Source organism: Dendrobates tinctorius, unplaced genomic scaffold (assembly GCF_039654945.1).
Source record: "Dendrobates tinctorius isolate UK_male_01 unplaced genomic scaffold, ASM3965494v1 ptg000044l, whole genome shotgun sequence".
Classification (NCBI taxonomy): Eukaryota; Metazoa; Chordata; class Amphibia; order Anura; family Dendrobatidae; genus Dendrobates; species Dendrobates tinctorius.
In genome coordinates, this window is record NW_027361712.1 from 1892587 (window position 1) to 1920440 (window position 27854).

Here is a 27854-nt window from a genome sequence, read left to right on the forward strand (position 1 = left end):
CTAAATGACCCTTTGAAACTTTTCATTCGCCCATCAATCCGTGATGCAGACCCCACAACCGACCACAGCGCTAATAATCTGGCCAATTATTTAAAAAAAATTACCATGTCTGACAGGAAATTTTCTTGCAGTCTCCTAATTTTATTCATTCTCCTCCTTCCCACACTATTTCTAGCTCACTTTCTGTCTTTGAACCAATCATGGAAGAAATTAACAGGCTCTTTGCATCTTCTTGCCCTAATACCTGCATGAGTGAGCTCATTCCATTACATCTCTTTCGATCCCTTTCGTCAGCTGTCATCACTTACCTAACTAAAATATTTAATGTCTTTCTCACATGTGTTGTGTTTCGCTCGACCTACAAACATACAATCATACATGCATTACTTAAAAAACCAGCCCTCAACCAGAACTGTGCTGCTAAATATGAACCTGTCTCTAATCTCTCTTTCATTTGTAACCTCCTGGAATGTTTGGTCCACAATGGTTTGTCCATTGCTGTCTAATCTGCTATCAGATAACTCTATTCTCAACCCTTTACAATCTGATTTTGACTCCTAAGGGTACGTGCACACGCTGCGGAATCCGCTGCGGATTAATCCGCACGGATTTTGCAAAAACCGCAGATAATCCGCAGGTCCAAAGACCTGCGGATTATCTGCGGTTTTGCCTGCGGTTTGGTCCTGCGGATTCACTATCTCCACAATGGTGGAGATAGGAACCCGCAGCGGTTTCCGCAGAAAGAATTGACATGCAATTCTTTCTGCGGATTCAAAACCGCAGCAAATCCGCACGTTTTTTTCCGCAGCGTCGGCACAGCGTTTTTTTTTTTCCCATTCAAATGAATGGTACTGTACACCGCAGCTAAAACTGCTGCGTGTCCGCAGCGGCCAAAACCGCAGCGGAATCCGCAGCGTGTGCACACAGCCTTACATTCTACTGGAACTGCTAGCTAGCGAGATCGCTGATTTTGTGACACATCAGCGATCTCGCCAGCGAGATCACTGTGTGTGACGTGGATCAGCGACCAGCCCCCCTGCCGGTTATCGCTGATTGTGCTCGAGCGGCCAGGGCCGTTTTTTGATTGCTGGTCTCCTGCTGGCCAGCACGCATCGTTGCGTGTGGCAGCGAGAGACGAGCTATCAGCAACGCTGGACGCTGGTTTCTAATGTAAACATCGGGTATCCAGGAGCCACGGCTCCTGGATACCCGACGTTTACATTAGAAACCAGCGTCACTGGTCCTGATCACTGGGGCTATCTAACGATGTCCCAGCGATCGCATCATTTCGGATCATTGGTGGGATCGCTGGGACATCGTTATGTGTAACGGGGGCTTTACTAAAGTCTCTAATGATCTATTAGCAGCAAAATCTAATAATGGTCACTACTCCCTGCTGATTCTCCTTGATTTCTCTGCAGCAATCAGCACTGTGGATCACCAGTTCCTCCTCACTATACTCAGTGCTATCGAGTTCAAGGATAATGCTCTCTCTTAGTTGTCATCCTAGCTCTTTGATTGATCCTTCACTGTACTTTTAGTTGGTTCCTCTTCCTCTACTCTTCCCCTACTCTTCCCCTTACTGTCGAGGTTCCTCAGTGTTCAGTCATAGGCCCCTTCCTATTTTCTTTATATACTGCCCTTATTGGACAAACCATCAGTAGATCTGATGCCGCTCGGCAAAAATGCACAAAAACTGAACAGTTATAAGTTTATGCTTAAAACATACAACACTGCCCTTCACCTTTCCAAACAAACATACTTCAACACCCTTATCATCTCACTATCCAACAATCCTAAACGTCTCTGACTTTTTTGACACTTTTTCATTTCCAATCCAAGAGTGCAGGCCCCACCCACAGATCTCAGCGCTGATGATCTGGCCAATTATTTCAAAGAAAAAAGTGACCATATCTGATAGGAAATTTTCTCCCAATCCCCTCATACCATGCACTGTCCTCCCTCCCCACTGCACATAACTTACTCTCTGTCTTTGAACCTGTCACGAAAGAAGTAATCAGGTTCCTTGCATCTTCTTGCCCTACTACTTGCACCAGTGACCCTATTTCTTCACATCTCCTCCAGTCCATTTCCCCAGCTGACACCACTCACTTTACAAAAATATTCAGCCTCTCTTCCAGTAGGTTTCCCTCCTCATTTAAACACGCCAGCATACATCCATTACTTAAAAAAACACTCCTCGACCAATATTGTGCTGTTAACTATAGACATGTCTCTAATCTTCCCTTCACCTCTAAACTCCTGAAACTCTTGGTCCACAGTTTTAAGTGTGCACTAAAAATGCATTTCTTCAAACTGGCCTACCACCTCAACATACTTATCTAACTATCCCTGTGTTGCCGATTCAACATTTTCTTGAAAACCAGGACCCTTGTATCATCTGTCCTCACACCCTTTATGCATTTATTAGCCCTCAGTGTTTCCACTTTTACACATATTGGTTGGTTACCGAATCATGCAGCATTACATAAACACCCGATCTATTACATTGATGGCTGGACCATACATTGAAAGCAATTGTTACCATCCACCTTTCGTGTCTCCCCTCTTTCCTCATAGATTGTAAGCTTGCGAGCAGGGCCCTCACTCCTCTTGGTATCTGTTAATTTATGTGATTATTGTTAGTCTGTAATGTCTTTTATTGTCTGTACAAGTCCCCTCTATAATGTAAAGTGCTGCGGAATATGTTGGCGTTATAGAAAAAAAATTATTATTATAGGAGGTTTTTAGTTTAACATTCTGATCAGACTGTATGAAGCCCACTGCCATGTCGCAGCGAACCTTTCAGTGGGTCCTAACATTTTATAGCCTTAAAGGAGCTGTGTAACGTATGATTTTTGGAAATGCAGTCCATGTCCTTTATTCAGCCTATTTATTATATGATGACTGAAATGCACAATGCAAGGATTATTTCACCATTTACCTTTCATGTCTCCCCTATTGCCTGATAGATCGTAAGCTTGCGAGCAGGGCCCTCACTCATTTTGGTATCAGAGTTATGTGCCATTCTCTAATGTCTTTACTGTCTGTACAAGTCCCCTCTGTAATGTAAAGTGCTGCGGAATATGTTGGAGCTATAGAAATAAAATTATTATTATAATTAAGACTGAAATATCTTCTGCGCTGAATAGTCCTGATGTTTGCACAGTGATAAGATATTCGCTGACATTAGCAAACATTTTCTGACCCAAAAATCAAACAATTCCACAACAGAACAGTTATGTTGAGGAATTAAAAATCTACATTAAATCTGTGTTAATTTCTCCTAATTCTGGGTGGGTTTTTAAACCCATGCTGAACTCTCATGACGGATCTGCACAATGATGTTATTTTCATCAGTGTTTTTCATTCGACTTTCATCAGTGATCAGTGTGTCAGTTTTTACCATCAGTGATTTGTATGTGATTTTCAAGTATAAAGAAATAAACAAATAAATTCCATAGCTTCTCATATACATTAATCTCGGACAGCACACTGATTGCACACGGATGGCGTATGCACTGTAACTGATTTTTCACCGACCCATAGACATGTATGGATTATTTGACCCTTGCACAAAAAAAAAAAAACACCACAGACATGCCAATAGCCACATAGACTATAATGGGTCCATGTTCTATCCACGAAATAAAAGGACAAAAGACATATAAGAAAAAAAGACATCTTAATGAGGCCTAAATGTATTCCAGCCGCATACAGACTGTTGCCTAAAACGGAGAAAAAAGGACATGGCACTCAGCAGACACCAGTGTTCAGACTAGTGAAGGGTCATGGGCTGGGCTGGGGGGCTGATCCCTCTATATACCACGCAGAGACGTCACAGACAAAAGATGGAGGCAGGTTTCGGGTCCAAGTTTATTCCTTACCGACCGACTGACGGCCTCAGCAGTACACGTAATACCTTCATGGGCCTCCGTTTCCAGGCCTCGCTACCCACACCGTACTTTTCCACCTGGGACGTAAACACACGTACCGTCCCTTTTTTCACTGAGCGACGATCCTGTCAGCACAGACACTGTGGCCGCCTTAGGCCCGTACACCATCAGCACTTTTACTGGTCAGTTTTTGCCTTCAATACGGTATGCTTTTCCCTGGAGCCTCGTCTGTACTGCGGTAATTCATGTCAGGACCACCCCCCTGATTTTCTCTCTCCTCAGTCCCCTGGTTTGGCTCTCCTCACAGCAAGCACACTGTCACAGACTCATTGTCTCTTGAGCACCTCCAGGGGACTGGAACTTTCTGGAACCCTCCTGTCAAATTTATAACTTTCCCGATTCCCTGTAATTCCGCCCCCCATGACCAACGGTTTCTAAAGCCCTAAGCTGCTGTTAAGTCCTGAACTTACACTCCTCCCTGCCATCTAGTGGTCAACCCAAGGTACTGCACATCACCTACACTTTCCTAGCTGTTTCCCCACTGTCATAACTGCTATCTGTCTAAAATGTGCAAACCCTCTTTCCTACTTGCTGACAAGTCCGTCCGTCAGGTCACCTTCCCTACACTATTACCACACAAAATTTGACATTTCTTTTTAACATGTTAGTAGCTAGTTAAAATGACAGTGACCTTTAGACTGGGAGTCACACTAAATGTATAAAAAAAAAAAAATCGGTCTCAGTCTCACTGCCGAGTCGCTATGGTAATACGTGAATAATGTGTTTGCAATGCAATGATGCATAATATACCTCATTTTTCAAACTACACTCCCCAATGAATTCATCTAGGCATGCAGTGATCATATTGAGTGCACCAATACCCCATATGTAAATGGGAAATACTTTTCAGGCACAGCGCAAAGCTCAGAAGAGTGTGCCAAATTATAGTGCAGATTTTACTGGATTGGTTTGCGGGTGCCATGACCCACTTGGGGAGCCCCTGAGGTGCCCAAACTGTAGAACTCATAAGTGACTCCATTTTACAAAATACACATCTTAATGAATTAATCTATGGGTGCAGTGATCATATTAACAACACTGGTGTGTCAGAAGTTTATACCATTGAGCAATGAAGAAAAAATAATTACATTTTCAGCACAAAAAATTAGTTTTAGCTCTAGATTTTACATTTTCACAAGGAAAAATGGGTAAAAATGGTATCAAATTTATCTCACAATTATGCTAACTGTTGAAATACCTCATATGTGGCTGTACAGTACTGCTTAGTCTTACGGAGAGACTCGGGAGGGACAGAGCGCTATTTGCCTCCTGGAGAGCAGATTTTCAGAGAATAGTTTGCGGACTCAATACACAGAGCCCCTAAGTGCTAGAAGAGCAGAATCTCCCCTCAAGTGACCCCATTTTGGAGATTTTACCCCTTTGGGAAATTATCTACAGGTATAGTGATGATTTTGACTCCATGGGTGTTTTCCAGAAGCATTCAGCAGTGGATGTAGCTAAGTAAATTGCAAACTGATATTGAAGTTACTAATACATTGTAGTGACCAGTACGTTGTAGTGACTAGTACATTGTGGTGCCCAGCTTATGCTTCTGGAGACACATACTCGTCTATTAAGTGAGATGTCATCGCTACAGAAATGCCAAACACACTATGGGACTCAGAAGGGAGGGGGGCATTTGGATTTATGAGCTGGATTTCTTTTGGGGTGCAAGGAGCCATAGCGCTTTTCCAGAGCCTTTGTGCTACCAGTAACATGGAAGCCCCCTATATTTCCGTTAAGTGATTAGGTGACTTTATTCTTTGGGTAGGTTGCGATTACAGGGATACAAGATTTATATAGTTTCTTTATGTTTGGCTGCTGTCACACACTAAAAGACGCTTTTTATTGCAAAAGCAAGTTTTTACTTTGCCATATTTTGAAAGCCATAATTTTCCCATGTGACTGCTTGTTTTTTGAGGGATGAGTTGACATTTTTATTAGTACCATTTTTGGCCACACAACATTTTTTGAACGCTTTCTATTCTGAATTGCTTTTTGTTTTTATTTATGCTGTTTCGTGTTGCAAAATTGGTAACGCGGTTTTATTCTTCGGGTCAGTGCGATTACAGCAATGCCACATTTCTTTTTTTTGTTTTGGCGCTTTAACACAGTAAAAACTATTTTATAGAAAAAATAATTATTTTCACATTGCTTTATTTTGAGAGCTATAACTTTTTTATTTTTCAACTGATGGACCTGTATGATGGCTTGTTTTCAGCAGGACTAGATGACGGTTTCAGAAATACCATTTGCATTTACATTTGTATTTTTGATTGCGTTTTTTTTCTACTTTTTGTTTGGCAATATAATGAAAAAGCATGGTTTTTCCCACGTTTTTTGTTTATTTTTCGCAGTGTTCACTGAAGGAGTTAACTAGTGGGACAGTTTTATGGGGCGGGAAATCACGGATGTGGCAATACCAAATGTGAACTTTTTTGCATATTTTCTTTTTTTTACATATAAATATATATTATATATATATATTATATTATTTTCAATTTTTTTAAAATATTTTTACAATTTTTTTTTACTTTTTTAAGCATTTTTACATTGTCCCACTGTGGGATTTTTACTTTTACCATTCTGTTTGCTGTTGTAATCCATTGTAATTCACGAGCATTGCAATGAATTATAACTGTCAGTGCTGCACTGACCCAATCCCCTTAGACTATATTCTCCGCATGGTTTGAGGGGCTTACAATAGAGCCTGGTGACCTGGATGTTGTAAAGATGACATTGGGCCACTATTGCAATGACTGGGCCCCCACGATGACGTCGAGGAGTGCCGATCAGAGTGCAGAGGGGGCTGCCTCCCTCTGCACATCTGCTAAATGCCATGATCGCAGTATTAAGGGGGATAAAGTGCTGGTAGCGGTGCGAGCACTGCTCCTGCACTGAATGCCAGGTGTCAACTGTCGGAATCAGCTGACATCCGGCGGCAATCACGTGTGCACAGTCTCTGCGCTTGCAAAATCATCTGCCTAAAGTCAGTAAGTACTAGCCAACCAAGACATACTGAGTAAGTACAAGGCCAGAAAGGGGTTAAAAACTGACTAGCTGATTCCTTCTAAAGTCTATGTAGAAACAGGAGGTCTAGTTTCAAGGCACAAATAATGAATCAATGCAAAAGTCTATGGCCGAGGGGAGGGGTGAGGGAGCTCGGTCAGGAGTTGAAGAGGGGGATGATAAATGCAGGGACAAGAGAAGAATCAGCTGGGTAAAAAGGCAAAATGAGCAATGGTAATTACCCTGTGCTATTTAATATGATGAATGCAATTCATTAAGGGGAAAAAAATTTAGATGGAAGGAGGAGTGCTTCTTTAAGTTTTCCATGATCTGCTCTGAAAACATGCTTTAGGTTATTTACTTTTCTACTAAATTGGTGTAGAGTTTGTGTCAATGAAATACAATGGGTCAATGTGAGCTGATTATTATAAATGAATAAGAAAATCTTAAGACAGAAATTCACTAATTCAACAAGGAAAGAAACACATCATCCGTATTTTTCGTAGGATTTCAATTGTGGGTACCTGAACTGTTTGAACAAAACCACAATCACAATATTTGCCAAGAATCAATACCCCTTAAGGTAAATTCCAAAATATTGGTGGGATACTCACTGTCAGTAAGGCCAATGAAAGGTATAAGTGCATCCGTATTTTGCTGCTTTCTTACTCCAGTGATCCCATTGCTTTCTATCAATGTATCCAAGGATATGGAATCATTCCATTGCTGAGCCTTCAATGTTGTATCTAAGCTGACTCTTCTAAGGGCTTCAGATTGTTCTTCAGTACTGACTAAAAATAACAAACAAGAAAATATTATTACAGAAAAGGGTTTAAACAACTTTTACGGTACATGGAGAGAATTGGTGGTGTTGGACACTTTTGGTGCAATGTTGCAGCAGTCAAAGTGAACACATGGCTCAAGCACTAGAAATACATGAATAATGCACATATGCCTAGGTATATATCAGTGATATCAGCAGTTAAGTCTGCTACTATTAAAAAATATATGGTGTCATATTCTTATAAGTCCCAAATATACAGGTGCTTCTCACTAAATTAGAATATCATCAAAAAGTTAATATATTTCAGTTCTTCAATACAAAAAGTAAAACTCATATTATATAGTCATTACAAACAGAGTGATCTATTTCAAGTGTTTATTTCTGTTAATGTTGATGATTATGGCTTACAGCCAATGAAAACCCCAAAGTCATTATCTCAGTAAATTAGAATACTTTATAACACCAGCTTGAAAAATGATTAGTGTTGATCATTCCGATACTGCAAATATCGGGTATCGGCCAATATTCGCGGTATCGGAATCCCGATACTGAGTTTCGATACTTTTTGCATATCGAATACCGGAATCGGAAGTTCCCATAATGCTATGAGCCAGTTTGATTTGATTCAGCCAATGAGGAATCCTAAGAAGTGTGGGCACATCCTGTTAGGCATGTAGGCATGTTAACTAATGGCATGGCTGTGATTGGCTTTGAGCAGACCACCCAGCTGCTCCTCCCCCAGACACACACTGAACAGTGATCTATGGAAAGTGAAACTAGTGAAGGAGAAGGAAACGACCAGTTCTCATTTCAATGCCAGAACGGACGTTTATCTTAGAAGCAAGAGATGATATCTTGGAAACCGTGCAGACTAGCCACAGAAGGTAAATTACTTATTGTCAGCATTCTGCAGCCTAGATATGCACTGAGATTATGTGAAAAGCCCGGACAACCTGTTCTGTTATATATTTCCACCAAGTTGGATCGCCCACCAGGGCTGGTGGGGTACTCGGTACCGGGCCCGTTGGTTTCAATGGGAGATGTCACGGTAGCTGTGACGCGGTCCATGGCCCTGGGCGTCCATTGTAAAAGGGAAATGTTGAACGTGTGGATGATGATTAAAGTTTATGAGTGAATGATTCGTGACGCCACCTGTGGTGTTCGGCAATGAAGATGTTACGCCGACGCTGCAGACAGATCCTCTGGGACAGATGGTGTGGTGCAGCTTTGATGTTGTGGCCCTCCACAGCTAGGGCTGTAGTCCCAGGGCAGTGTAGATGGAGAGGTAGTGAAGAGATGTAGATGGTGCAGTGCCAGGCACAGAGATGTAGCAGTGCTGAGTGTGTTTGCGCAGGAATAACTGGAGGACACCAGGGCATGTAGTTCCAAAGCTTTACTCACAGTCTGTTGTGCATACAGTTGCCCGCATCCGTGCCATGTCTTCCAGGTCAGGGGCTCAGTCTACCTCCAAGCTAGATGAAGCACTCCGTTCCAACACTCCGCCAACTTGTGCCTTTTCTGAACGTCTCCCTCTATTGCTACACAACCCCTTTAGCATAGTCAATATCTTTGTAACTCCGAACGTCTTAAAAAATTTTTTATTCCTGCTACTCCATTTGATTGGGCTAAATCTCTGTGCCTTTAATGTCTCCTCCACCTCCCCCAATACATTCTACATTATTCTTAGTTGTTTTCCTTCATGTAGAATTAACCTACAAGGAAAGAAAGGGTTTATTTTAATTCCGATATTTCTGTCCCATTGACTTGCATTGCTTTCCGGTATCGGAATCGGCGATATCCGATACTTTTCGGGTATCGGTCCGATCCAATCAGATCCGATATTTCCCGATATCGCAAGCTATCGCTCAACACTAAAAATGATTCTAAAATCCTAAATGTTGGCCTACTGAAATATATGTTCAGTAAATGCACTCCATTCTTCATCAGGGTTACTTTTGCATCAATTACTGCATCAATGCGGTGTAGCATGGAGGCGATCAGAGTGTGGCACTGCTGATGTGTTATGGAAGCCCAGGTTGCTTTGATTGCAGTCTTCAGCTCATCTGCATTGTTGGGTCTGTTGTCTCTCATCTTCTCTTGACTATATCCCATAGATTCTCTATGGAGTTAAGGTCAAGCGAGTTTGCAGGCCATTCAATCATGGTGATACTGTTGTTTTTAAACCAGGTATTGGTACTTTTGGCAGTGTGGTGTCGGCAGAGGGAAGCATGAAGTGCTCTAAAATTTCCTGGTAGATGGCTGCACTGACTGTGGTCTTGAAAAAATACAGTGGACCTACACCAGCAGATGACATGGCTCCCCAAACCATCACTGATTGTGCAAACTTCACACTAAATCTAAAGCAGCTTGGATTGTGTGCCTCTCCACTCTTTCTCTAGACTCTGGGTCAAGTCAGCAGTCTTCCCCATGATCGTGGAGCCTACTGAAACAGACTAAGGCCGGTTTTGCAAGTCCGTTTATTTCCAGGACTGGAAAAACCAGTACCGGAGATATCCATGTCAGTGTGTCCATGTGTAATACTTGCGGGACACATGTGCCAACCGTGTGCCACCCGTGAGCAGCATGAATACCACACGGCTGGCTGGCAGGGAAGAGGCGCGACAGTAAGCGCTGTCCCCCGGCGACAGGTGCTGAAGATGTTCTCATCATTCTCCCCTGCTCTGCCGGCAATCGGCGCAAGCAGGGAAGAATGATGAGAGTTATATTAAAGTCAGAACAATGACAGCAGGTGGGAGCTTTTGGGACTTTTATTCCCATAAACCTACACCTGCTGCCACTAAGAACAGTGACAGCAGGAGCAGATGATGGGGGTATTAATCACTCGCCTCCTGAGCTATAACTAAATAAATGAATGAAAAACTGTAGGTTCCCCCTATTTTCTATAATTAGTCTGGCAATACTCACAGCCGGGGGTGTGACCCTCAGCTGTCAGCATCAGCAAGGTTGGTTATCGAGAATAGAGGGGTCCTCACGCTGTTTTTTATAATTATTTAAATAAATATTTAAAAAATGGCATGGGGTCACCCCATTTTGACTACCAGTCTTGCTAAAGCTGACAGCTGGGGGCTGGTATTCTCAGGCTGGTAAGGGGCCATTGATATAGGCCCCCTCCAGCCTAAAAATAGCAGCCCGCAGCTGCCCAGAAAAGACACCTATAAGACACCTCTCCATTACTAATCCTATAATTACATGGTAAATAAAGACACACCCAGAATAAAGTATTTTATTAGACATAAAACAAATAAAACAAAACACAGTTTACCTTTTTTATTTAAAAATAACAAAGACCGTTATACAAACCTAGCGCCTATTTCCACCGAAGCCCTTGTTCTACTGTAATAAAAATAAAAAAACAACACTATACCATACCTGTCTGTCGTTCTGTCCCATGCCATAATCCATGTCTGGGGGATAATTAGTTTTCAAACTGGACGGTGCCAAGATACGAAGGTCCAGACTGAGGACCACTGGTTCCTAGTCGGGCTGAACTGCGGTGACCTCAGGACCGTGGGAAAAAGTAAAAGATGAGGTCATTGCAGTTCAAGCTCAGTGTCTTCACAGCACATCACCGATTTGACAGCATCCGCTGCAAGATATGCTAATGACCCTTGGCTGATGTTCAGCTGCGAGCATGAGCTGAGTGTTAAGGTACTGTCACACTTAGCGATGTACCAGCGATCCCGACCAGCGATATGACGCGGTCAGGATCGCTGGTGCATCGCTAAGTGGTCGCTAGTGAGCTGCCACTCAGGGAGATCTCACCAGCGACATCACTGGGGACGGGGATCGCTACTTACCTGTCAGACGAGGCGATCCTGCGTCCTCCCGCCCGGCTCCACGCGTCGCTCGTCCTCACAGCAGGAAGCGCCACAGGAAGCTGACGACGAGAAACAGTCCTGAACGTTCTCGCGCGATCAGCGATAACCAGCGGGGGAGCCGGTCATAGGTAAGTATCAGACACAGAGATATCGCTAGCAATATCGCTATAACGTCACTAGTTATAGCGATATTGCTAGCGATATCTCTTAGTGTGACATGCCCTTTAGTGCCCTGTGCTCAGATCCCCTCGCATGACAGGATCGCAGCGCAGCTGCAGAGAAGATGGAGAAAGTAATTTCTCCATCTCCTCTGCTGCTGGCGTCGGCGGGAATCGCACTACACTTGGGTGAAATCCAAGTGCAGTTCGATGTTTCACTTGCATCCATAGACTGGTATGGGGACGTGGGATCTGAGCTTGGTATGCAATTGCAGCATGCTGCGATTTTTTTTTCTGTCCGATCGGAGCAGAAAAAAACACAATTGAGAACAGAAGCATAGGGTTAAAATGATACGAATGCAATCTTGTTTATAATTGCAAGTGGGAAAGTTGGGCAATGGCTATTGTCTGAATGATCACTTGCCTTGACAGTTATCTAATGTGTATGGGGGCCTTCAGAATCGGCTGTGTTCACACACAGCGTTTTTTTAGCGGTTTTTACCGCAGTTTTCACTATAAAACCGCTATAAATAAGCTGCACAGTCATTTCTATGCATTTTGCACTTTTTGTGCACATTGATGCGTTTTTTACCCCGAAAAAAACGCATCATGGTAAAAAACGCAGCATGCACATTAATTTTGCGGATTTTTCCGCGGTTTTGGCTTCTTCCATGCGTTTAGAAACCGCTGCGGAAAAAACGCATCAAAAATACATCAAAACCGCGCAAAAAATGCCGCGGAAAAATAGGTGCGGTTTCTGGGAAGGGATTCAGGTTTTTGAGCAGAAATTTTCTGCAACGTATGCACTTAGCCTTACAGTCACTGCTCTCTATTGACACAGCGGTGACTGCACCCACGACGGCGCCACCCATATGAATTGAAAGCCTAAAGGTACTGTCACACTTAGCGATGTACCAGCGATCCCGACCAGCGATATGACTCTGTCAGCATAGCTGGTACATCGCTAAGTGGTCGCTAGTGAGCTGCCACACAGGCAGATCTCACCAGCGACATTGCAGGGGTCGGGGGTCGCTACTTACCTGTCACACCAGGCGATCCTGCGTCCTCCCACCTGGCTCCATGCTCGCCGCTCGTCTCTCCACAGGAAGTGCCGCAGGAAGCTGACAACGAGAAACAGTCCTGGACGTTCTCGCGCGATCAGCGATAACCAGCGGGGGAACTGGTCGGAGGTAAGTATCAGACACAGCGATATCGCTAGCAATATCGCTATAACGTCACAAGTTATAGCGATATTGCTAGCGATATCGCTTAGTGTGACAGTACCTTAACACTGCTGGGGGGGGTAATATGAGTGTCAGCACCCGGCAGGTCCAGAATGCTATTTTCTGGTAGATTAACACCATATCTGCAGGTTAATAGTATTGTTTTACATTACAGATTTCCTATAAAGAATTTGGAGTATATAATTAGTGGTTGCATCTCACCAGAAATGTTGTTTCAAGGACTGAAGTAATATTTTTGGCAGAAGAAATGCCGGCAAAATTTATGAATTAGATGCAAGGTTGTAACCATCCTGACCCCTGCTCCTCCATAGCTTCACCCATTTTGGCGTAACTGGTTTGGAAACGCGAAATGTCGCACAATTTATTGTGCATCCTCACACTGTGCAAAAATTTGGTGACTTTTTAAAGCACCTCAAGGCAGTGTTCTGCTTAAAAAAAACTCTTGAATCTCCCTCATTTTCTGTAGTAGTGGGGAGTTCATTAACTATACTGATGCAGCTTGGTTTGGCCACTCTAACCTGTTTGAGTTTATCTTATGGTTTTTAATCTTCATACCAAAAATATTGTAATAAGGAAGAGAAAAATAGCGGTCTCTGGGGGAGCGCTGGGGGGTAGGTCTGAGAGGGCTTAAGAGGAGTGTCAAGAGGAGATCCACCGCAGCTCCAGCCATACACCTCCAAGGTAGGAAAAAAGCATTGAGAGTTAAGACACACAGTTAGAGGAGCGCTAGGAATGCAAAGACACAGATATATTGTTTCAATCCACAACACGTTTCGACGGTGGCACCGTCTTCATCAGGTGGTGATGAAGACGGTGCCACCATCGAAACGCGTTGTGGATTGAAACAATATATCTGTGTCTTGGTGTTTCTAGCGCTCCTCTAACTGTGTGTCTTAACTCTCAAAAATATCGTAATGACTTGGACAAGTGCAATCCGATAAATAAAGGATAGCACTCGGCCCGATTCAGTGACGCTGTGCAGATCTGCGCATTTTTCCTCAATTGTAATTCCGCATGAGAAAAAAAAAATTGCAGCATGCAATTTCGAATGGGTGCAAGAAAACATTTGGATGCCATATGGGCCATCAGAGTGTCATTCGATATTTACAGATACATTGCAATTCTGTAGCATAGGAAACCGTAAATGGTCCTGCAAAAGATTAAAAGCCGCTGAGTAAAAAACAAAAACACATAGCAAACGGATTACAAGTGAGAAAAAATCATTCCACTTTTTTGGGTAAAAATCGGATTGATTTTTTGTTTTTACATTTGTGTGACACCAATCTAAGGCCACTTTCACAATATCAGTATTTGGTCAGTATTTTATCTCAGTATCTGTAATCTGTTTTGCTTACAAATACTGAGGTAAAATAGTGACGAAAAACTGAACATGTGAACGTGACCTAAAGGTAACTACAGTGCCATGCAAAAGTATTCGGCCCCCAGGAACTTTTCAACCGTTTCCCACATATAATGCTTCAAACATAAAGATACCAAATGAAAGTTTTTGGTGAAGAATCAACAAGTGGGACACAATTGTGAAGTTGAACGAAATGTATTGGTTATTTTAAATTTTTGTGGAAATTCAAAAACTGAAAAGTGGGGCGTGCAATATTATTCGGCCCCTTTACTTTCAGTGTAGCAAACTCACTTCAGAAGTTCATTGTGGATCTACGAATGATCCAATGTTGTCCTAAATGACTAATGATGATAAATATAATCCACCTATGTGTAATCAAGTCTCTGTATAAATGCACCTGCTCTGTGATAAGGTACTGTCACACTTAGCAATGTACCAGCGATCCCAACCAGCGATATGACGCGGTCAGGATCGCTGGTGCATCGCTAAGTGGTCGCTAGTGAGCTGCCACACAGGCAGATCTCACTAGCGACATCGCTGGGGACGGGGGTCGCTACTTACCTGTCACACCAGACGATCCTGCGTCTCCCCGCCCGGCTCCACGCGTCGCTCGTCGTCACAGCAGGAAGCGCCGCAGGAAGCTGACGACGAGAAACAGTCCTGGACGTTCTCGCGCGATCAGCGATAACCAGCGGGGGAGCCGGTCGTATGTAAGTATCAGACACAGCGATATCGCTAGCAATATCGCTATAACGTCACAAGTCATAGCGATATTGCTAGCGATATCGCTTAGTGTGACATGCCCTATAGTCTCAGGGTTCTGTTTGAAGCACAGAGAGCATCATGAAGACCAAGGAACACAACAGGCAGGTCCGTGATACTGTTGTGGAGAAATTTAAAGCCGGATTTGGATACAAAATCATTTCCAAAACTTTAAACATCCCAAGGAGCACTGTGCAAGCAATCATATTGAAATGGAAGGAGTATCATGCCACTGAAAATCTACCAAGACCCGGCCGTCCCTCTAAACTTTCATCTCAAACAAGGAGTAGACTGATCAGAGATGCAGCCAAGAGGCCCTTGATCACTCTGGATGAACTGCAGAGATCTACAGCTGAGGTGGGACAGTCTGTCCATAGGACAACAATCAGTTGTACACTGCACAAATCTGGCCTTTATGGAAGAGTGGCAAGAAGAAAGCCATTTCTCAAAGATATCCATAAAAAGTGTTGTCTAGAGTTTGCACCAAGCCGCATGGGAGACACACCAAACATGTGGAAGAAGGTGTTCTGGTCAGATGAAACCAAAATCCAACTTTTTGGCAACAATGCTAAACGATATGTTTGGAGTAAAAGCAACACAGCTCATCACCCTGAACACACCATCAACACTGTCAAACATGGTGGTTGCAGCATCATGGTTTGGGCCTACTTTTTTCAGCAGGGACAGGGAAGATGGTTAAAATTGATGGGAAGATGGATGGAGCCAAATACAGGACCATTCTTGAAGAAAACCTGTTGGAGTCTGCAAAAGACCTGAGACTGGGACGGAGATTTGTCTTCCAACAAAACAATGATCCCAAACATAAAGCAAAATCTACAATGGAATGGTTCACAAATAAACGTATCCAGGTGGTAGAATGGCCAAGTCAATGTCCAGACCTGAATCCAATCGAGAATCTGTGGAAAAAGCTGAAAACTGCTGTTCACAAACGATCTCCATCCAACCTCACTGAGCTCGAGCTGTTTGCCAAGGAAGAATGGGCAAGAATTTCAGTCTCTTGATGATCAAAACTGGCAGAAACATACCCCAAGCAACTTGCAGCTGTAATCGCAGCAAAAGGTGGCGCAACAAAGTATTAAGTTAAAGGGGACAAATAATATTGCACGCCCCACTTTTCAGTTTTTTAATTTCCTCAAAAATTTAAAATGACCAATAAATTTTGTTCAACTTCACAATTGTGTCCCACTTGTTGTTGATTCTTCACCAAAAATTTACATTTGGTATCTTTATGTTTGAAGCATGATATGTGGGAAAAGGTTGAAAAGTTCCAGGGGGCTGAATACTTTCGCAAGGCACTGTATGCAGATCAGATAGCGGTGGGTGAAATGCAAACATGTACTGTATAGGCCCCGTCTCACATAGCGAGATCGCTGAAACGTCACAGATTTTGTGATGAAATAGCGACCTCGCCAGTAATCTCACTACATGTGCTCGAATGTCCTGGGCCATTTTTTGATCGCTGGTGTCACACTGCATTTTTGTGTTTGACGCCGACGAGCGACCTCGTTGGCGACGCAGAACTCAGGGACGCAGGCGTGAGTCGTCAGAATAGCTGCTGTGTGACAAGGTACCAACGACCGCCGAGATCGTTAAATGGATCGCCGGATCATTGCTGCGTAGCTGAGTAGATCTGTCTGTTTGACAGCTTACTAGTGACCATTTAGCAACGTACCAGCGATCCTTACCAGGTCATATCGTTTTAGGGATCGCTGGTGCGTCGCATAGTATAATGGTACCCTATCCCTTGATCATCCATACACATGCCTGTTCGGTGCAGCTGAACATGCATGTCCTCTCAATGGAGAAAGGGGATAAGCCACTGCCAGTCACCTATGTTAACTGCTTGCCTCCTCGAGAACTAAAAAAAACAAAATGTCGGAGCCGTCTATCTGTTGGGCCCCTCATACACGTTTCATGGCTGCCATTCGACCAAAAACAGTGGGCACCTTTTATGTATATGGTGGCCTTTACACTAATTTTGGCAGCGAACTGACAATATTTATTATGAGAAATGTCTGATCATAATAACTGGACCTATCTGTTAGTAATTGCATGTCAGTGGCCCCCATACACAATAGCTAGCTGTCTGACATTATTTACTATGTATATGAAGTGTTAGGAGAGCCATGTAATGCAGGTGCCTAAATAACGGAGCCACCCAGGTTACTGAATAAGGTGTTAGCTTTTTTCCATTGATTTAAATAACTCCAGGACCTGTGAATATTCAAGGAAATCAGTGTCTGTTAGCAAAGCCCATAATAGGAAATAATGACCTTACCTTTTCTATAATGGACGGCCAACAGTGTAAATGTTATTACAATGAGCCTGATAAAGAGAAAACAAGATGTGTCAGGGAAAGTGCCACGACCATCTAGATCAACAAACTGGAAGCCTGTGGATGACAGATTTTGGATAATACATGTTTGCCAGAGATCTCAGTGGTTATCATAGTGTCATTCGGCCTTATAAGTATCATGGAAGAGATTTCTTTGTGATTTTGGCAAGTCCTTGTTTTTAGGCTGCAGATTTGGTATATGCATAAAGTTCAGGTATTATACATGCATACTATACATAAGGCCTCATTCACACATCCATATAAAACATGTATGTGAAAAACCAATACAGGCGTCAACAGTATTTTACATCAGTGTGTCATCCAGGTGACCATTTTTACCATGTGTGTCTTCAGTGCTTACACTTTGCAGTGTTAAACACGGACAGCACAGCATATAGATGACACACTGATGCCATCCGTGTGCTGTATGTGTTTTTCATAGACCCATAGACTTACAGTTGTGGCCAAAAGTATTGACACCCCTGCAATTCTATCAGATAATACTCAGTTTCTTCCTGAAAATGATTGCAAACACAAATGCTTTGGTATTATTATCTTCATTTAATTTGTCTTAAATGAAAAAACACAAAAAGAATTGTCCTAAAGCCAAATTGGATATAATTCCACACCAAACATAAAAAAGAGGGTGGACAAAAGTATTGGCACTGTTCGAAAAATCATGTGATGCTTCTCTAATTTGTGTAATTAACAGCACCTGTAACTTACCTGTGGCACCTAACAGGTGTTGGCAATAACTAAATCACACTTGCAGCCAGTTGACATGGATTAAAGTTGACTCAACCTCTGTCCTGTGTCCTTGTGTGTACCACATTGAGCATGGAGAAAAGAAAGAAGACCAAAGAACTGTCTGAGGACTTGAGAAACCAAATTGCCAGGAAGCATGAGCAATCTCAAGGCTTCAAGTCTATCTCCAAAGATCAGAATGTCCCTGTGTCTACCGTGCTCAGTGTCATCAAGAAGTTTAAAGCCCATGGCACTGTGGCTAACCTGCCTAGATGTGGACGGAAAAGAAAAATTGACAAGAGATTTCAATGCAAGATTGTGCGGATGTTGGATAAAGAACCTTGACTGACATCCAAACAAGTTCAAGCTGCCCTGCAGTCCGAGGGTACAACAGTGTCAACCCATATTATCCGTCGGCGTCTGAATGAAAAGGGACTGTATGGTAGGAGACCCATGAAGACCCCACTTCTTACCCCGAGACATAATAAAGCCAGGCTGGAGTTTGCCAAAACTTACCTGAAAAAGCCTAAAACGTTTTGGAAGAATGTTCTCTGGTCAGATGAGACAAAAGTAGAGCTTTTTGGGCAAAGGCATCAACATAGAGTTTACAGGAGAAAAAAAGAGGCATTCAAAGAAAAGAACACGGTCCCTACAGTCAAACATGGCGGAGGTTCCCTGATGTTTTGGGGTTGCTTTGCTGCCTCTGGCACTGGACTGATTGACCGTGTGCATGGCATTATGAAGACTGAAGACTACCAACAAATTTTGCAGCATAATGTAGGGCCCAGTGTGAGAAAGCTGGGTCACCCTCAGAGGTCATGGGTCTTCCAGCAGGACAAAGACCCAAAACACACTTCAAAAAGCACTAGAAAATGGTTTGAGAGAAAGCACTGGAGACTTCTAAGGTGGCCAGCAATGAGTCCAGACCTGAATCCCATAGAACACCTGTGGAGAGATCTAAAAATGGCAGTTTGGAGAAGGCACCCTTCTAATATCAGGGACCTGGAGCAGTTTGCCAAAGAAGAATGGTCTAAAATTCCAGCAGAGCATTGTAAGAAACTCATTGATGGTTACCGGAAGCGGTTGGTCGCAGTTATTTTGGCTAAAGGTTGTGCAACCAAGTATTAGGCTGAGGGTGCCAATACTTTTGTCTGGCCCATTTTTGGAGTTTTGTGTGAAATTATCAATGTTTTGCTTTTTGCTTCATTCTCTTTTGTGTTTTTTCATCTAAGACAAATTAAATGAAGATAATAATACCAAAGAATTTGTGTTTGCAATCATTTTCAGGAAGAAACTGAGCATTATCTGGCAGAATTGCAGGGGTGTCAATACTTTTGGCCACAACTATATATTGGCCCTTGGACCAATGGAAATGTCTATGTGTATTTTGCATGGACATACGGTCTGTGTAAAAACATAATAACACCATAGGTTATAATGGGTATGTGTGGGATTCATGTAAAAATGGATACCACACCTACTGGAAACAGGAATGACTGAAGAAGGCCTACCAGACAGAGTGGCAGATTGTAATATCTATGATTTCAATGTTTTTCATATGTTTTGCTTTTCACACTAAATGGCTTGATCTATAATAGACTATATATGTAATATTTTATTCTAATTTAAAACTATATTTTCAGTGCTTCTCTTTTTCCTCTTCTTGCGTGTGCTAAAGACATGTTCATAAATGACAAGTTTTTTGAGGTGTTCAAAACTGAAAAAAAACAAAAACTGCTTCAGTTAGTCAGAGTTGGCAGGGATAGATTCACAGGATCCACGGGAGCAGCGGGTTCGGTAAGCGCTTGACGATGGATGGTAGCCGTGATAACCAACTCTTACCTCCGGCATCTATGGTTTTTCTTTTCATTAGCCATCGTGGCGCAATATCGTATTTGTGTGTCATGCTGCAACAATGATTTCACGTCAGGTCAGCTAACCACAAGGAGATTATGGACAATGCTATTGAACTTGGCTCTGCAAATCGATTCATACCAACGCTATGCATCAGGAAATGCTTCAAGGGAGTTTTATCGATTGAGGAGGAAAACAAAATTTAAACATACTTGGAAAAATCTTCCTACTAATTTCTATTGGAAATCCACTTTGCTGTTCATATGAGGCGTTTCTGAGTGTTAAAATGTAACAAGTAGAAGATTTGAGAAAAGATATGTACAAAAGATCCTTTGCACTTCCTAAATTTAAAGGTCACATGCACAATTTGAGTTTTTGGAGAGTTTTCTACCTCAGTATTTAAAAGCCAAAACCAGGAGTGGGTGATAAATACAGAAGTGGTGACGTGTTTCCATTATACTTTTCCTCTGATTGTTCCACTCCTGGTTTTGGCTTAGAAATACAGAGGTAAAAAGCTTACCAAATACTCAACTTGTGAACATGGCCTAAATCTTTACTAGGTAACAAACACAAAAACCTAGAGAATACAGATAAAAACATTTGAAATTGTGCCATTGTGCCAGACTCCAGGTCAAAAATTTTCACTGGAATACAACCCATATGACTGGTATGATAACCAATAAAAGTTACGTGGGGAATATCTGAAATACATATGACTGGACAAGACTCCTAAAGTGATGTCAAGTAGTATTCCGGAAAGAAGAAAGGTGCAATGCTCATGTATAGACAATTAATAATGCATTATCAAAAGAATATAAAAAAGTCAAAAATAAAAATGTCATGTGCAGAGTCACCCAGGTTAATTAGTTCATCGGAAAAGAATCATATGGGAATAATTATATATATAAGTTGCACACGATTTGTTGTTAAATTAGAGCCTTCTGCCAGAGGGACGTACAACTCCAACATGTAAACAGATCCTAAACTTGTAGCAAGTAATGTCTTATTGCATATATTTTCAGGCTTTTCTATAAAACTAAATGTACTCATAATCAAAAACTAAATAACCTGGAATCAGTCATGCAACTTTCGGAAGGATTTATTTCTCCATATAAGAGACATGGAAGCCCAACATTAGTTCCATTCCCTTTTCCCTTAGGCAAACATATTAAAGTAATAAAATATGGCCACCACTTCAGAGCTAAGGTAATCATGGATAATTAGATATCCCAAATACCAAGTCCTATAATGCCAACCTGCTAGAGCGTAGGCAATGAAACATTTAATCAGGTTGACAAAAGAACATGAAATAAAAAGCAGCGAAGGCAAGTCAGACACCTGAAGTGGAGAGGTATATAATGAAAAGGAAGGATTGTGGTGCTACAGCTTCTTGCTAGTGCAGTCATGTGTGAAAATGAAAATCTTAAAAGCCCAGGGCTATATTTACAGGTCATTGCAAAACTCTATCAGAAAGCGTGGCTCTTAACACACTGTTCTAGGAAAACTCTGAAACAATTAGTATTAGCATGAGAGCGCACCACAGTTGATTTGGCAGAAAAGTTAATTGTTTTTATCCACCCGCTTAACAGAGTAATTTTGTCTCAGCAAACATCAATAGCAAATCATTCCCCGCTTCTTCCCGGCCGCTTTCTAGGCTCCGCTCAGGCCTCTATCTGTGCGCCGCACTGAGAGCTCTCCTAATTGGAAATTGACATTTTCAATGTAGCAATTGACATCCAAATCTGTAGATTCCCACAGTGTTTAAAAAACATTTCTGAGCTGCTCAAAATGTTACATTGCCTTACTGTGTTCTAATAGATAAAGTATACTTCATGAAATTACAACTGTGCCCGGAGAGGCTCTGTCATCTGCTGTGCAGGAAATATATTTGGAAATGACAAAGTAGACAACTGAGACTTTGTATGTTTTTGTGCAGGCTGTGAACAGTTCCTTGGACAGTTAAATTAGCGGTAGTTTTTTTTCTCCTAAATATATTTTGTACGTGGTCTAGAATAGATGAAAAGCGGAGGATCACTCTGGGTTTAACCATTGGGATCACCACCTTTTCTAACTGTGGGAGGGGAGGGGGCAAAATTTCAAAAATTTAAAATCTGCTCCATTAACTTGCATACAACTGAAGCGAAATAAGGTGATGGCGCATATGCACCACTGCTCCAACCATCCAGTGGAGTTCCATGTGTGAAATTCCCAGCGATTTTATAGGATTATCCGATATCTGATAAATGTGTTTAGTGGGAAATCCTTTTAAGTGGTAGCATGACCAATGTACAAATATGCGATTTTTATGCATACTTTGTTGTTTAATTCCTGTTTAATATGCCAACATATTTCAAGGTTTAAAGGGGTGAAAAAATAAAAATGTAGCATAGCCTCATGCTAAAAAAACCCCAACATAGATAGAATGGAACAAATGCATTTTTCAATCCTGTAATAGGATCTTCATTAAGTTTTAGACACCACTAACAAACATGCGTTTGTTCCGTTAAACATTTTTTACCCTACCACCGTTTTTATTTTGCATTCATATCCATCATTAAATAAAATAGTAGCTTTACTGTACAACACATGTATTGTTTTTATGAATGAGACAATGCCAAAAAATATCTTCTATTTCTTTCATCCCACTACATTTCTACAATGGCCCCTCACTGGAAATCTGGCTAGGATTCAGCAGTACTCTCAATATTGCATAGCTCACAAGGTGACCATACATGATTTAGTATCTAACTATACAAATTGTGTCTACAATACTACACATGAGAACATCCTTGTTCCTACAACTTTTTTTCTTTTTAAAGAAGCACTCCCACTAACATTTTTATTATTTGTGTGTACATGCATGTAATATAGTGAGCGTCTATTAAAATACTCACGTACCTCGGCTTTCTCCAGGATCCAGCTCTACTCCTCTCCTCTTCTCAGTGACGTCGCCGTTCGGCAGATTTCTCCAGGTCACAATCCGCTCTGCGTGACATGAATGTGACTTTTACAGTGTAAGTCTATGAAGCATCAAAATAGGGCTCCTTAGAATTTCACTGTAACAGTTACTTCTGACTCGCGTATAGAGTGTAGAATGAGCTGGCAGGTCTCGCGCGTGGTGATGTCACTGAGAAGAGGAGAAGACTGGCACAGGCTCCCCCGAGTATATTAATACACTCACACTACATTTCATGCATGTACACACACTTAAACAATAATAATGTTAGAGGGAGCACTACTTTAACTTCTAAACATAATCCATGGAGCTCTATATAGATATTCAAGAAACCTAAGTACTTATTTTACTTATATAGCACCATTAACTTCACAGCCACATTATCATCACTGTCACAATCTAAATTCCCTTTCATTATGCCTTTGGAGTGTGGGAGGAAACTGCAATACACAGAGGAAACCCACACCAGCACAGGGAGAACATACAGTACCTTGAGAACATCCTTGAAGATGTTGTCCTTGGTGGGATTTGAACCCAGGACCCCAAGCCTGCAAAGCAACAGTGTTAACCACTGAGCCACTGTGCTGTCCAGTACCTAGAGCAAAATTAAGCAAACACATGAGAAACATATGAGGATGTCAGTTTCCCTTGCCAAATTCAAGCCCAGGACTCTGTGCTGTAAGGCTACTATGCTCTCTAACCACGGAGTCAAGACAATGCTTATGTAGTAGTTTTGTTGGTTTGAGACAAGAATATTTAATATTACACGCTCATAATGACAGAACAAGCAATGTAATATTGCCAGAAAGTGAAAAGCTGGAACATATACTTAAATCAAAATTCTTCATTTTTCCACACTTAGAAAATATTTGAAAATTATGACCTTCTTATGATTCTATGAATTTCTTACAAAGAAATGAGGCATCGTATAGATATCCACTTTTCATGTAACAGTTCTATCCATGATTTTCATCAATAGAACATTCACTTATGATCGTGTATGTGGCTTTTCACATGTACACGTGACTGGTGAGCAAAAAATGGAAACTTGGCTGTGCAAGCCTATGGGTCCATGAAAAATTTGAAATCTCGGGTGCCACCCTAGTTGTACTTTAGTGTTGTCTGGTTTTTGTGTTTATGTGCTAGAAAAAACTTTCTTGTATACAAAAAAGTTACTGAAACTCTGGACCAAATGACCAAACACTAATTTAAATCAGTCTGCTTCTTGCATAGGAAACGTTATTTGGTCCTGCATATTTTTTAACAGTCGGTGTTTAAGAATAAATGCCATATGGCTCTAAAAACTCTAAATACAGATGACAGTCAGATGGAATACCGATGACAGTCCAGATGAAAAACAGATGATTTTTCATACGCTTGTGAACTTAGTCCAAGTCTGATGTTTTTTTTTTTTTAATACCTTGGAGATGAAAAATGCTTTCTTCTTATATCAACATCTGTCAATGTTCTGATTTACTATGCCTCATCAGAAAACATACCCTAAGTATTTGTTGTCTTAGGTCAAAGTTCAGAATAAATTCTTACCTCACATGGTCTCTCCAGTGCATTTTCCAGGAAAGCAAACCTTGATGTGAAATTCCTCCTTCCTCTCACAGTGCTGCTTGTTAATGGTTTTCTGTATTTTTTTTTCTCTGCCTCCAGTGATTACTATGGTGGATTTAATCCATGATCATATTAGGCCTTCAAATTAGGAAATCTTAAATCCAAGTTAATGATACGAAGAGTAATTTGTCTTTTTCCATAGCAAACAGCCACAAGCATCACAAAAGGTCCTTCCAGATAAGTTCTCTCTGTGGTTCCTGGTCAAGGGAAAGACTTGTCTCCACTGACTGCTCCTCCTACATATCATTAACAAAAGGTGGAGCAGGCCACACAGGGGTTGTGTAAACTGTGCAAAGAGATTAATCCTGTGCCCTCATTGATAATAGCATACAGTAAAGAGAATATTTATATCACTATTTGTAGATTTAAGCATGCCATACCTCCAGCTGACAGCTACAGTTGAAAATAGAAGTTTACTTACACTATATAAAAAGACACATATGCAGGTTTTTCTTGTTTTTCTCAATATCTGACATGAAATCAGAATAAACCTTTCCCGTTTTAGGTCAATTAGGATTACCATAATTATTAATATTTGCCAAATGCCAGAATAATCATAGAGAGGGAATGTTTAAAGTAAAGGCATTTTTATAACTTGCTGCAATACCAAAAGTTTACATACATTTCATTAGTATTTGGTACCATTGCCCTTAAACTTGGGTCAAGTCCCCGCATGCTTATTGGTTGTCTAAAAAGCTCCAAACAGGGGCAGGGATTTGAGTTTCCGCTTGAGCATTAAAAAAATACTTGCTGAGTAATGAGCATCACGAGTACACTGATGTTCGAGCAAGTAACGAGTAGTGACTAGCACTCTCGCTCATCACTAATATATTATATCAAAATAATCAGCACTCCGATTAATTGTGAAAAAAAGTAGAGGACTGTTTGTTAGCCCATGTGGCAACACAACAGATCCATAACAGAACATTTCTTTGTTATGGAACCGAAATGTTGTCACACAGGCCAATAAAGAGTCCTCCATTTTTTTCACAAATTAATCGGTGTATTGTTTGTTTTCTTTTTAGAAATCACTGTGCATTTTGGTCATGTTCCCTAACAGCTTTTCACCCCTATTCCGTCCATGTGCCCTGGGACTTAATTCGCATGGACATAATAGTACGTCATATGCAATCAGCCGCGCTCACGGGGGGGTGCGGCTGATCATGGCTGGGTGTCACCTGATTATCACAGATGACACCCAGCACTAAGTGGTCACGGACCGCTCCCGGCACTTTAACCCCCGGAACACTGCGATCAAACATGATCACAGCATTCCGGGAGCAGGCAGAAGGGGTGTCAGCTGTGACAACCCCTTTGCCTTTGGATCGGAGACCCCGGGGCATGACGCGGGGTCCTGATCACTCCCATGGAGACCCGATGTCGTCACAATGACATCCGGGTCTCCACTGCTGAGAGACTTCCTGTCATGCGCAGTGATGACCAAGAAGTCTCTCAGGTCAGTGTGTAACTTTGTGCAGCGCTGACAGCTTCTATAGCATGCAGATCTCCATGCTATAGAAGCGATCAGCCTGCACAAAATCAGTGTCCCATAGTGGGACACAGTGGAAAAGTAAGAATTAAATTAACAAAAATTAAATAAATTTAAATAATTGCAAAAATATTTTTAAAAATTAATAAAAAATAATAATAAAAATCAATATTTATTCAATCAATAAATAAATATTTAAATTAAAAAAATCTACACAATAAAATATTTAGTATCGCCGCGTCTGTAATGACCCGACCTATAAAACTATCCCACTAGTTAATACCTTTAGTGAACACCATAAAAAAAAACAAGGCAAAAAAACAATGCTTTGTCATCATACCGCTGAACAAAAAGTGGAATAACAAGGGATCAAAAAAATGGATATAAATAAACGTGGTACCACTGAAAACATCATCCTGTCCCAGGCCCCCATGCAGCGTCATCATCGAAAAAAAAAAAGTTATAGCTCTCAAGATAAAGCGATGCAAAAATAATTATTTTTTATATAAAACAGTTTTTATCGTATAAAAGCGCAAAAACATAAAAAAGATATAAATGAGGTATCGCTGTCATCGTACTGACCAAAAGAATAAAACTGCTTTATCAATTTTACAACATGTGGAACGGTATAAACGCCCCCCCCAAAGAAATTCATGAATTGCTGGTTTTTGTTCATTTTGCCACATAAAAATCGGAATAAAAAGCGATCAAAAGAAGTTAAGTGCCTGAAAATGAAACCAATAAAAATGTCAACTCGTCCCGCAAAAAAGAAGACCTCACATGACTCTGTGGGCCAAAATATGGAAAAATTATAGCTCTGAAAATGAGGTGATGCAAAAACTATTTTTTGCAATAAAAAGCGTCTTTTAGTGTGTGACAGCTGCCAAACATAAAAACCGCTATAAAAACCTGCTATAAATAGTAAATCAAACCCCCTTTATCACCCCCTTAGTTAGGGAAAAATAATTAAATAAAAAAAGATATTTATTTCCATTTTCCCATTAGGGTTAGGGTAAGGTCTAGGGTTAAGGCTAGGTTTACGGCTAGGGTTGGGGCTAAAGTTAGGGTTAGGGCTAAAGTTAGGGCTAGGGTTGGGGCTAAAGTTAGGGTTAGGGGTAGGATTAGGCTTAGGGAAGGATTAGGGATAGGGGTGTATTGGGGTTATGGCTGGACATAGAATTGGGGTGTTTCCACTGTTTAGGGGCTCTCTAAGAGCGACATGGCATCTGATCTCAATTCCAGGCAATTTTGCTTTAATAAGTCGGCGCTCCTTCCCTTCCAAGCTTTGCCATGCGCCCAAACAGTGGCTTACCCCCACATATGGGGTATCAGCATACTCAGGACAAATTGCAAAATAACTTTTGGGGGTCCAATTTCTCCTGTTACCTTTGGGAAAATAAAAAATTGGGGGGGGCGAAAAGATCTATGTTGTGAAAAAATATGATTTTTTATTTTTACGGCTCTGCATTTTAAAATTCTGTAAAGCACTTGGGGGTTCAAAGTGCTCACCACACATCTACATAAGCTCCTTAGGGGTCTACTTTCCAAAATGGTGTCACTTGTGAGGGGTTTCCACTGTTTAGGCACATCAGGGGCTCTCCAAAGAAGACATGGCGTCCGATCTCAATTCCAGCCAATCTAACATTGAAAAGTCAAACGGCGCTCCTTCCCTTCCGAGCTCTGCCATGAGCTCAAACAATAATAATAATAATAATAAATT

At 41.5% G+C, this 27854-nt stretch overlaps 1 protein-coding gene across 1 annotated transcript in view; it reads right to left on the reverse strand.

Moving 5' to 3' along the window:
- LOC141089190 (uncharacterized) overlaps positions 1–27854 on the reverse strand; it is a 127446-nt gene that overhangs the window by 16298 nt on the left and 83294 nt on the right. Inside the window, exon 3 of the mRNA XM_073575525.1 lies at positions 7580–7756. Coding sequence (XP_073431626.1) covers positions 7580–7756 — 177 coding nt within the window. The remainder of the gene's footprint in view (positions 1–7579; positions 7757–27854) is intronic.